At 37.6% G+C, this 13,122-nt stretch overlaps 1 protein-coding gene across 1 annotated transcript; it reads left to right on the forward strand.

The window, feature by feature from the left end:
• The first annotated feature begins 3,338 nt into the window (after positions 1-3,338).
• On the forward strand, positions 3,339-8,713 carry LOC113539333 (tripartite motif-containing protein 16-like protein). Its single transcript, XM_026935039.3, has 5 exons — positions 3,339-4,062; positions 5,527-5,622; positions 5,800-5,926; positions 7,902-7,958; positions 8,159-8,713. Exons 1-5 carry the CDS (start codon positions 3,478-3,480, stop codon positions 8,680-8,682), a joined length of 1,389 nt encoding a protein of 462 aa, XP_026790840.3. The 5' UTR covers positions 3,339-3,477; the 3' UTR covers positions 8,683-8,713.
• The last annotated feature ends 4,409 nt before the right edge of the window (positions 8,714-13,122 follow it).

The raw sequence follows: 13,122 nt of genomic DNA on the forward strand, positions 1-13,122 counted from the left end.
TGCTTTTTGGGTATATAGCATCACATAAAATCACAGCCCTCTCATTTACAGGGATGCCCAGTCGTGGTGCTGTCCTGCTTTAGGTTGCCTCCACTTCGGCCACAGGAAGTCTTACCTGTCATTGAATCAACACCTCATGACACACTGGTATCTGTTACCTGCAAAGTACAGATACTTTCATCACACAATGTCCATTTAAATTTGGGAACAAAAGCAAATAAACTTTGAGTTAGGGAGAGAGACATTTTGAACCATCACATCCAAAAAGGGCTGTGTAATGGTGAAACTGAAACTATGATTTTACAAAAAGATATACAAGGATATACAAAGGGACAGGTAAGCTCAAAGGTAAAACAAAAGACAAAACACTCTTTAGGTGACCTCCTGTGTGAGCATGCATGTGTGTGATCTCTGTGAAGCAACTTCACTATCTATACTTCCTGTACAATCAATTTCTCAGTGTGTGAAATAATTGACTACAATGGAAATGCAGCTGTGCAAATTTCCTGTACAATCTACTTTCCTCCTTTAGTCACTTCCATGGATACATGTGTGTTAGAGGGACTGGCTCTTCTACAAGGGTCTTAAGTCAGTTCTTTCTTTCTTTTGATCCTGTTTAATCATCTGTTACAGTGGCACCTGAGAATGCCTTCCATGAATCCCAAAAACTTCCTTCATAATTGGGCTTCTTTTTAGATAGCTGTTAGCTTCTCTAGCTTCTCTGGAACTTGTTGCTAATGCCTTCTTGTACCATTCCTTGATGTATGAAAACTATCATTTCAGGTTCACAAGGACAGGAAGATGGACCAACTGCTACATTTTCCTTGACTGGCCTATATGGGTTTGGAATCTGAAAGACACGTACAAACAGAAAGAGTTGCCCCATTTGTCCTCCATGCACACATAAATGCAACATATAGATAACACTGCACAACAATTTTTTTTGAAAAGTTTTGCTTCCTGAAAAGTTTTTGCTGATTGAGACAGGTACCTGGTAGGTATGCACAAATATAGTTTTGGTTTTGCTGCATCACGTAGGAACTCTGAGAAATAGACAGTTAACTGTTTACTGGCAATAATGTATTTAATCGCGTTTATGTTTCTAATACGCTATTAAGTTCAACATAATTAAAAGTGTTTTGCTCCTGATTTTCATTTGTATTCAATGTCCGGTGCATCACGTTGCAGTGTCCAACAGTAATCAGCAAGCATTGACGGATTCCAGTTGCCCTGATATCATTTTTCCATTGTAGCAATGTCCTGGTGAAACCTTTCACCGTGTTCGTCACTGACAGCACCGAGATTTGCATGGAAGAAGTCCAAGTGTGAGTGGAGGAAATGAATCTTGAGTGACATGTTGCAGTTCATTGTTTTGTATGCTTTGAGAAGTTTGTCTACCAGCAGAATGTAATGTGGAGCTCTGTAATTGCCAAGAAAATTGTCAATAATGTCTTTGAAGGCTTTCCAGGCAATCTTTTCTGGCCCAACTAACAGATCTTCGAACCGCTTGTCACTCATAACATGTCTGACCTGAGGGCCAACAAAAATGCCCTCTTTGATCTTGCCCTCAGTTATTCTTGGGAACATCTGTCTTAAATCGCGGCTGTTACCACATTGATGAGACATATTGACTGACACCATTCGTCCTGTAAAACGTCTGTAACATCTAACTTACTTGTTGCAGTGCTACTGAGGCAATGCTATATTCTGAAACAATACGTACACACTATAAGGTCTATATTAATCCAGTGAGCAGCATCTGTGTATGCAAGCCACTTTTATAGCCTGCTGAGACAGTGTCAAGCTGGCTCCGGCCTGCCCAGGCATGCCCGGGCTGCATACTTCCACAGAACAGCTTCCAACCTGGCCTGATTTCATGCCTGGACATGCCCAGACTGCACAAAACATTGTTCATAGGTCTCTTACAGAAACAACAATTTTTGGACACAAATATAAGAAAAAACATGACAAAACTGAAGACTTCAATGAAATGGTATGTGATGGGCAAATTTGGATGTGATTTTCGTGATCAGCAGCCAAAAATCTATAAGGAAAACCCAACAGTGTTCAAGAAGCAAAAACTTTGTTGTGCAGTGTAATCAGACACATAATTTTGTTTTTGTTACTTATTTTGGATTAGATACATTTTACAAGCTTTTGTGATATGAAGGTATCCCTTTTTGTTGTCAATGTCATAATAACGATGTGTTGTCAATGACGTTTTATTCACCAACACTCCAGCAATGATGTATAAACACTTTCAATACACAATATGTGGTCATGAATAAAGACAGTTAGAACAAATCAGATTTCTTTAATCCTTTAAAAGGCACATAATGAAATACTTGTTCAAAAATTTTTTTATGTAAATTCTTACTAATTGGAGAACATTCAACAGAATTTCATTGATTTTTATAAAAATTCACCCTTTATATTAGGAGTTATTTAAAGTAACAGAAGAAGCGTCTGTTGAGCGCAATGAACCAGCAGTGCAGTTAATTTTACTTATACAAATGTAATGAATTTGATTGTTAACTTTTCCAAATGCTTAAATATGAAATTACAATACATTTTTTATAGGTATTTAGTCTCCCACACACTCTACACAGGATGAGACCATGACTATCACTCACAATCTTCTATATAATCTTATATGAAATCTATAAGAATAACCTTCTATTAAAAAAAAACAAACCACAAAATAAAATATACCACATATATATCCACATGTATATCCTACACACATAGCTGGAAACTTTATTTTACATATTTTAGTAAAAAGCTCACAGAAGTTTAACCCATAGCAGCTCAGTTTGTGACCTTGCTTAGTTTGTCACCTTTTCTTTTTGTTAAATACAGGACATAAACCCTGAGGACTGTGGGTCACGAGTGCAGGTTTCTCATTTATTGAGATATATTTGATGTGTCATCATTTTGATTATCGTTGTAAAACAAGTACAACTTTATGCTCATAAAATTGCTGATAAATCTAGCTCACAGCTGAATGAAAGCAGGCAGTGAACTCCTGCTAAATCCCTTTAGTTTAGTGACTTAGTCACTGTGTGGTAACACATTGTAATACAACTCATACATAAATACAGGGGCATGAATGTAATATTATACCTTCACAATGTCAAGAGTGGAAAGTCAAAAACAAGGTATATGTTTCATTTTTTTTTACTAACGTTTGACATTTTAGTTTGGTAACTTGATGAATGAGGTGTAGCATTGGTGATTTTTTTCATATAGTTTTCATACAAATTTCAAAGCTATTTTGCAAAAACTGTGAAAGTGTCCCCTTGTGAACATATAATGTGAAAAACACTCAGTGTAAAAGGGTTAAGCCTGAACCGCTTCCTTCTTTAAAGCCACGCCTGCTGTCTTTTTCACACTGTAACACCCACAGGAACATGAAGCTCTTTTCTGAGGAAACGAAAAACTCTCTCACGCTCTCTCTCAGTGTGTGAGTTTACAAAAATGGCAGAAGCTAATATTTTAATACCTAAGGATCTGTTCAGCTGTCCAGTGTGTTTGGATCTCCTGAAAGATCCAGTGACAATTGCCTGTGGCCGCAGTTTCTGTCAGGTGTGTATTAATGGCTTCTGGGACCAGGAGGATGTGAAGGGAGTCTACAGCTGCCCCCAGTGTAGAAAGACTTTCACTCTAAGGCCTGTCCTACGCAGGAACAACAAGCTTACTAAAGTGGTGGAGGAACTGAAGGAGACTGAACTCCAAGCTGCTTCACCTGCTCACTGTTACGCTGGACCTGGAGATGTGGAGTGTGATTCCTGCATTAGGAGAAAACGCAAAGCAGTCAGGTTCTGTCTGGTGTGTCTGGCCTCCTACTGTGAAGCTCATCTTCAACCTCACTATCAGTCTCCTGCCTTTAAGCAGCACAAGTTAGTTGAAGCCTGTGCAGAGCTCCAAGAGAAGATCTGCTCTCAACACAAAAAACCGATCGAGATCTACTGTCGTACTGACCAAAGCTTCATCTGTTATCTGTGTGTGATGGATAAACACAAAGGCCACGATACAACTAATGCAGAAAAAGCTGAAAAACAGGTGAGAACTGCATGTCATTATAATTTTTCAAGTAAATTCATACAACATCTCTAATCTAATTTCTATCCAGTTTTATGACTGACATTCACTGTGAAGTGAATTTTTATTAAAAGCCAAAGGGTTGTTATCCTGGTCACACCAACCAGTGCAGTTTAAACAGCCAGCACTGTTGTGATAGATGTCCAGGTGAGAGAAAAACGAACTCACAATCTTAGAGAGAAAATCAACCTTCTTTATTCAGAAGAGCAATTTCATACAAAACCGAAGTGCATGTAGAAATGCTCAGAAGGTAGGGCCTTTGGAAAGGATTATATACTATAGCTACCTAATCAGCTGCACAAAGCCTGGTTTCAGTCCTAAGGCGATATGCAACAAGTACAACATAAACAGCTACGTGAGATCACACGAGGTCAGACAAAGCTCGCGTAATATTCATCAACATCAGTAGAATTATCAAGGTTCCACTTATTTTCAGACTTTTACAAAAACCTCATCTCGTCATTATATGCGTGTGCGTGTGTGTTTGTGGAAGGCATACTGCTTCAGCCATTTTACATACTTTGGAAAAGAGTGGCACAATCAGTTGATTTATTTCTCTTTTACACTTAAACAGCTAGATTTGGATGTGCATATTCTTAAATTAAAGCTGAATGTCTGCACTTTGAACTTGTATTCATTATTTAATTGCACCTCTATCATACTGTCGTATGATATACTTGCAAATCAAAACCGTATATGATATAAACATCAACACTGTAATAACACTGCTAAGGAGCTTTAGCACAGTCATGTATGCACTTTAGCTGTAAAATGCTGCAATAATTCTAAAATTTAAACTCAAATATACTGTGCTAGACAGCTAAAACAACAATAACTTTGTCAGTGTCCAAATACTGATGAAAAAACATATCTTGCACATTCCACTACATACTGTGTAACATCACTGGAATGTGCAAAACATGTTTAAGGTGCCATCAACTAAATGACATAAGAGGTGATTGTTGGGTCTGAGCGAGATTTCGAGACCCCAAATAGCTCCAAGTTAAAGATCTCGTAGGATCTGGATGTAGCTGTAGTGTGCCGATATGAAAAAAAATTGCCGTGTCTGGCACAAAGCACCATCATTCATAAACTTGTAAAAATAAAAGTGCATAAAATTCTGAAGACAGAAGTTATTTCATGTTGAGAGTTTATTTTATTTTAGTAAGTGCCGCAGGCAAAATTTCTAGTTTTCAGTAAGGTTTTTTGTTACAATTTTTTTTTTGTTTTTTTTTTTGCTAGAATTCTGTGGAACTTTAGAGACATTTTTTTTTAAATTCTATTTAGGTAAGATTTTAGCTTAGTTCACACTTTAATTTTGTATTTCATTTTTTCAATGATAACTTTAAATATTTAGCTGCAGTTATTATTAACACATTGAGCTCCTGATGCAGAAATAATGAAATGTATTTTATTTGGTCTCAGAATGAGCTAAAAGAGGAGCAGATGAAATCCCAGCAGAGGATCCAGGAGAAGCAGAAGAAGGTCCAGGAGCTGAAACAGACTGTGGACACTATTAAGGTGAGGAGTGAGTGAATGTGTAAGTGTTTCTCCTAAACACACACACACACACTCCTCCTAAAAGCTCATTACAGCAACTGTCTGAGATCACAAGTGTGTCTTTGTGTCTGATTCAGAGATTCATTCATTCCTCTTGAACACTTTTCTTCCTCTTTATTATGTGTTTCCTCTCTGTAGAGTTTCCCGTCTCTCTTTGTTCCTCCTGGATGTGAGGACTCACCCAGCATCACTGTCAATCAACATCTCTCATTTGATGGAGTGAGGCAAGCTCTCTCAGATCTGAAAAAACGAGTTGAGGAAAACTGTGAGGAGATTTTTTTAGACGTTTTGAGATTGAGGTGATAATGGTGTAGGAAACTGTGTGTGCTATTAGTGCGTTTCATTGCGCCATCTACAGGCACGGGCCATAAAACCTGGAACTTTTAAGGTGGAATGGAAAATCGAAATAAGAAGCCAGCTTCAGCCTTGTCACCTAGTTAACATTAGTTGCTTAAACTGCTACTCAACTGGATGGAATGAAGACACTTGCATGATAAAGAAATATGTGTGACTGCATCTACAAACCATTTAGTAGCTCCTCATATTATTTTTATTTTTTAGCTTTTTTAATGCATCTACAGTACAGTTTCCCTGCTGCATTTGGCTCCGTTCATTCTGCCATGTCAGAGGATGCTCCCAGTGTTGCCAACTCTTTTCTGAGGAAGGTAGCTAATGCACACTCAAAAGGTCACTACGTGACATCATATACTAATTAATTTATTCATCATGATCACTGGCATATCCAATTACAAATTAGGATACATAAGGAAGCAAGATCCCTGCCTTGTGCCCTGAGTTCCCTGAGATAGGCTCCAGGCTCCCCGAGACCCTGTGCAGGAAAAGCAGTATGGAAAATGGATGGAAGGAAGGAAGGAAGGTTTTAACTATGAATACAATATAATCACGCTTTGTTATAATAAAGAACAATAGATTATTTCTTTAATTCTTAATAATTTATTTCTTATAGAAAGAAGTCATCCTTGGTCACAGCCCCACAAAGTAAACTTTTACGCATTTACAGAATTCTATAGTTTCTATCAAGAATGCAGACAAAAAGCAGCAGTAACAGTGAGTAGTCATGAAGGAAAGAGTTACTCGCTTGGGATGCCGTGGTAGAAACAGCAGTGCTGCGAGTTTGGGTGCGGCAAAACAGTGGTGATCAGTGATTTTTTGCATATGGTGTATCAGTGAGCTAGAGAGCTGTATTGAGTTCAAGACAGTCAAAAAAGGTTCAAAAATTCGCTAGAGTTGTTGCTAGGTGCTTTTTTGAAATAGTCACTAAAGGGACCTAAAAAGTCACCAAATATACCGACAAAGTCTCTAAGTTGGCAACACTGGATGCTCCATGGTTGCTCCAAAACCTGCAAATAGAAGCAAAATGTGAGTGCGAATGTCACAGATCAGTAATGGAGGCAGTTGCAAGTGCAAATGATTTATTAAGCAAAGTACAAACAAAACAAACACAACAGTGAACATAAGAACCCTAAACATGAACTACAGACACAAGGCAAGAATCTTACAAACTAGAAGCAAAGGCATGGCACACACAGAGCAACAGCAAAAGCTTGACAAAAGGGTGCTACACAAGACAGACTTATATACAAGTGCTCATTATCCCAGTACGTGATTCAGGTGCGCTTGATCTTTCATGGTGTGTGACGTGACGATGTGCTGTGCAGTGGCTGATGGGTATTGTAGTTCTGTACCTCTGGTGCTACACTGATGGTGAACGAGAAGTAATCTTTTAAAAAAATAATTTTGATTTGATTCTCATTACTTATTACTTGTATTTGCAATTTATTTTTAAAATGTTAATTATTAATATTTTGGTTGTGTGAATTGAAGTTACTATTTTACTTGAAACTTTTGGCACAAAATTAACTCCATATCTTCGCATTAGCCTTGTAAATTATGTCAAGATAAATTTACCAGACAAACAAGGTTGAAGGAATTGAATCATAAATCCACAAACTAATCTTACTGAACTTCATACATGCATATTATCAGAACTTCACCTGGGAAAAGTGATTGCTTGTTCTCATGTTTTGAGGTGACACTGATTTGTACATTCAAATGCTGCACAGTTTTATAACATTTTTGGCCAAGTTGTAATAGTTGGACAAGTTAGACAAGCTCTAAATCCAGTCCAACTCCATGGAGCAACAAGGAATAAGATTTTTCATTTTTATTTCGTTTCCACATCTTTTTTTCATCTCCATGTTGTCTCTCTGTCTCTGCAGCAACTGTTCAGATGATTTTACCCTCAGAACCAAAGAGCAGAGAAGATTTTGTGCAGTGTAGGTGTAAAACACAGACACACACACACACACACACTATTTTAACTGACCCAGTTTTACCTGATGACTGATGTTGGGTAATATTTATAATATTTCCTATACAGTAGCATTAGGAAGATAGAAACACAGACAGGTGTCTCACACACATTATTATAAATCCTGTGATTAACATCTAACCTGTGGACATTTTATTGTTTTAGATTTCTGTTATCTGACTCTGGATCCCAACACAGTACATCGTCGACTCATTCTGTCTGAGGAGAACAGAGTGGTGACACACAGCAGGACAGAACAGCGATACTCTTATCATCCAGAGAGATTTCAGTCTTACACCCAGGTGTTGTGCAAGGAGAGTGTGAGTGGACGTTGTTACTGGGAAGTGGAGTGGAGCAGTGGTGTGTCCATATCAGTCTCTTATAAAGAGATCAGCAGGAAAGGAGAAGCTAATAAGTGTTTGTTTGGATACAACAGTCAGTCCTGGAGTCTGCGCTGTTCTTCTTCCTCTGTCTGTTTCTGGCACAACGACATTAAGACTGACCTTGGAATTCCATCATCCTCCAGAATAGGAGTGTATGTGGATCACAGTGCAGGAACTCTGTCCTTCTACAGCTTCTCTGACACGATGAGGCTCCTCCACAGAGTCCACGCCACATTCACTCAGCCTCTATACGCTGGATTCAGACTATGGTATAACTCATCTGTGAGGTTATGTGATCCAAAATGAAATGTTAGTAAAAGTGTTTAGAAAAATTAAAGCTGAAGTCTAAGATTTCATTTCTCCCTGAGCTACAATGACAATTTTTATGGGTTGGTAAAATGACATATACTTTTGCTATTTTTTTTTAATTAGAAAATTATCATGACTAATATATCCCACATATGTATGATGTATATATACATAAGACACACTACATAGTTGAGCATCGGCTGCGGACGGAGAGGAGGCAGGGGAACCAGCAAGTAAAGCATGATGTTACTCACCTGTGCATTATTACTGATAGGCTACATATGTGTGTTTCTCTGCATAGGTGAGCTTTACAAATGATTAGAGATCAAATCGATTTACACCACTGTTTACCATCTGCAAACAGATGGCCTGGTGGTTAATCAAACACTAAAAACATGATTCATAAGTTTGTTCACAAGGACACAGGAAATTGGGATAAGTGGCTCCAACCCCTGTTATTTGCAGTACGAGAGGTCCCACAAGCCACCACAGGGTTCTCTACCTTTGAATTAATGTACAGGTGCAAGCCCCACGGCGTCTTAGACATCATTAGAGAAAACTGGGAAGAGGGACCCTCTAACAGCAAACATTCTGGACCTGTGAGCAAACTCCACCCTCTTCAGCTCCAAATTACTCGTAAAGTGGCAAGAGCCCTTTGAGGTCACATGGTGAGTTGGTATATTTACAGTGCATCGCACTCCATTTGGGTTACATCAATTTCCGTTTGGTTTGTTTGGAGCTCCTGCAACATTTCAACATGGACAGAATACTCTGCCCACACAGCACATATCCCGCTGCTTATTTAGACAATATAATCATTTATAATGACTGGCAGCAGCATTTACAACATCTGAGAGCTGTCCTGAGATCCTAGAGATGGGTGGGACTCACAGGAAACCCTGGGAATTGTGAAATTGGGTTTGTATGTAATTTTTTGGACATCAACAGCCCACTGACTGACCTCTCTAAAAAGGGAACTCCAGATCCGGTCCAGTAGATAAAGCTTTCCAAAATTTTTTTTCCAGGTAAAAGCAATTTTGTGTGGGGGCCCACTGTCACATTCTCCTGGATTTTCTCTCCCTTTTGTTCTGCAGACTGACATGTCAGACAGACGGCAAAAAATCATGCAGATACAGGTCAAAAGCTTCAGTTAATGTTCACATAAGTGAAGAAATAAAATGATCTGAGTGACTTTAACCGTGGCATGGTTGTTGGTACTTGATGGGCTTGTTGGAGTATTTCAGAAACTGCTGATCTCCTGGAATTTTCACATTCACAGCAGTCTCTAGAGTTTACACAGACTGTTGTGGGTGAATTCCCAGGAGATCAGCAGTTTACGAAATATTCAAACCAGCCCTTCTGGTACCAACATCCATGCCACGGTTCAAGTCACAGAGATCACACTTTTTCTTCATTCTAATGTTTGATGTGAAAATTAACTTAAGATATTGACCTGTATCTGCATGATTTTTTGCATTGCTCTGCTGCCACATGATTGGTTGATTAGATAACCAGGTGTACAGGTGTTCCTAATAAAGTGGACAGGGTCACAATGGCTTAGTGGTTAGCTCTGTTGCCTCGCACCTCCGGGGTTGGGGGTTTGAGTCCCATCTCCGCCCTGTGTGCACAGAGTTTGTATGTTCTCCCTGTGCTTCGGGGGTTTCTTCCAAGTACTGCTGTTTCCTCTCCCAGTCCAAAGACATGCGTTGAAGGCTGACTGGCATTTCCAAATTGTCTGTAGTGTAAGAATGGGTGAGTGAGTGTATGTGTGTGATTTATATATATACACACACACACACTGTATATATCCCAGTAACTCATTGATAATTATATGATTTGAAGCTGATTAATCAAGGTTCACATTAACGACTCTACTTATATCTAAATTTACACAAACTCAGAAGTGAAATGTAGGCTACTGATATGAAATTTCTTATGTATATGATTATGCAAAAATGAGGCGCAATGTTAGTTCCTACAAACAGCAAATTGAAATCCATAGTTAGCAGCATTAAATCTTCTTTGTTAAAAAAAAAAAACCTTCAAGAAAAGCTGGCCTGTGTTTGTGTGTGTGTGTGCACGCAAATAAGAGATTTTAATTTATATTTCGCCATTTCTACATCTGCAACTTCTGCCATATAGAGACAAAGCTGATTTTTTTTTTTGCGCTTTTTCTTGTTTAGTATAAAAAAAAAAACAATCCAAGCACATAAATCTTCCTTAAATATGTTTAGTATGGTTCCACTTCAAGTTAAAATCTAAACCAGCTCATTTTGGCTGAACAGGTTGCATTGATAATTCAGCCAGTAGAACCATTATTACTTTTATTATATCCATTTTACTTCGTCTAGGGTTCTGTATAAGAGCGTGATAACTGAGAACCACAATAAATAAGGGAACATAGATTACAGAAATGACAAATCAACTTAATTAAAGGAAAAACCAACATCAAGTGAGTTAGTAAGGTGGAAGAGCCTCCACACTGTATGTGTCGAGCAGTTTCGTTCATGTGTTAGCCTTCACCCTCCCCGGGTGATAGCTGCTTGTTCCTGTTTAAAGGGTAAGACATTTTATGACTTTGTAAAAATGTTTATACTTTATCTGTATATATAGATATGTCTTTTGTGTTGCACTTCAAGCTGAGATGTTAATTTAGCATTCTATAGTAGAAAAAAAAGGAAAAATCTGTCCAATAATATTGTATATATTGTAATGACTGGTGCTAAAGTTGAACTATTTAAATTCAGTGTGTATTGGGCTTTTCTAAATACTAAGTTCTGTAATGTGCTACAGATGAAGGACTTACTTACTCTATTAAATTCTATTTCAGCACTGAAGTAAAAAAAAAACAATGGTATGTAATTGCTTTGCTTGAAAACTTTAATAAAGTTAAAGAGACAGCACTTATTACTCAAGTCTTCTGCTTTGAGACTGTAAATCCTGTTTCATCTGGGAATATAAGATGTATGACTGTTTCAAGTCATAAAATTGATGCGATTTCAAAAATGCTACCCAAAAGTCACAGTTGAATAAAAGTAAAAAAAAACAAAAAAAACAAAAATGACTGGGAAATCAAATTTACAGTAACCCACAAGAAAGATACTTGGTATTATTATAATACCTATAATGTACTTGTATTATACTTGGCATTATTTTTAATTTTGGTATTAAAAGTGGGATAACTGGATGTCAAAAGCAGAGAAAAGCAGTATGATCTCTCCATGTTGTTTTTCATGTTTTATCAGAAAGGTTTTCATGGGCCATACACACACCATCCATTCAGCATGAGCTGTTTGTTACTATAGTAACATTAGCTAACTGGACACTAGCATCTTCTCAACTTATTTATTCATTTATTTAAAAAAAAAACTGAGTGAAGTAATGTGTGTGTTTTCTGCTGATGGTGACAGACTGTATTTGGAGACTAAACTGATAGTTTATTTTAGCACAATTCATCAGTGTAATGCAGTCTTCAGTGGTGGCTAACACTAGACAGCTAGCTGACCCATGCTAACCTGACAGGATAACTATGATGTTTGAAAATTAGCTGAAGATTAACTGTTAAAATAAAGCTTCATATTTTCATCTAAACTACTGATTTAAATAAAAATGTTTAATGTTGCAGTTATTTCAGAAACTCACCAACTAAAAACTCTTACCACTTGGAGTCCACTTGAAGTTGTCTCTGAGGTAAAAAAATAAATAAATAAATAAATAAAATAAATAAATAAATAAATAATAAAAATGAATGAATTGACTCTTCAGATTGGTTTATTGAATCGGTTCTTTGAACATTTGCAACCGAATCACAAAACTGAAGAGTGACGTTGGTGAGAAATGATGTATTATTTATTTTATTTTCAAATTGAGAGTGGGCAATAACAAATGCTAATATTGCAGTATGTTATGAAAGTGTTTATAAAAATTATTACAGTAAAATACATAAGCCTTTTGCTTTTGAAAATAGTGAAGTAAAACGTAAAGTTGATAGATTGAAAGATGAAAGATTTACTCTGGTAAAGTAGAAGTAATCCTTCAATGTATTTTCACTTTTGTTGCTACGCCCCACTGTTTTAAGGGCTGTACTGATTAGTGACTGGGCTTGAAAATAATGATGGATCCTTATTTGGCCTCAGCACTATGGAAATTACTGCTGTGCTCATTTGTGATGGAATGTGAGAAATACAGTACGTTTAATTTTATAGACAGCTTAATGAAGTGTGGATGTCAGATGACAAATAACTGATGCCACAGGCCGGTTGAAATCCCACCATCCTTTGTGATGCCAGCTGGAAACAAGGACCTTTGGGAACTTGGCGAATGGTGGGAGCTTCAACGACAGGCGGAGCGACACGCTGGCTGGAGTACTTATCTGGTCGCATCAAAACTGCAACATCAAAACAAAGTCACTCAGTTCAAGTACCTGGGTTCCAGACG

This window comes from Pangasianodon hypophthalmus, chromosome 14, assembly GCF_027358585.1.
Source record: "Pangasianodon hypophthalmus isolate fPanHyp1 chromosome 14, fPanHyp1.pri, whole genome shotgun sequence".
In the NCBI taxonomy this organism is placed as follows: domain Eukaryota; kingdom Metazoa; phylum Chordata; class Actinopteri; order Siluriformes; family Pangasiidae; genus Pangasianodon; species Pangasianodon hypophthalmus.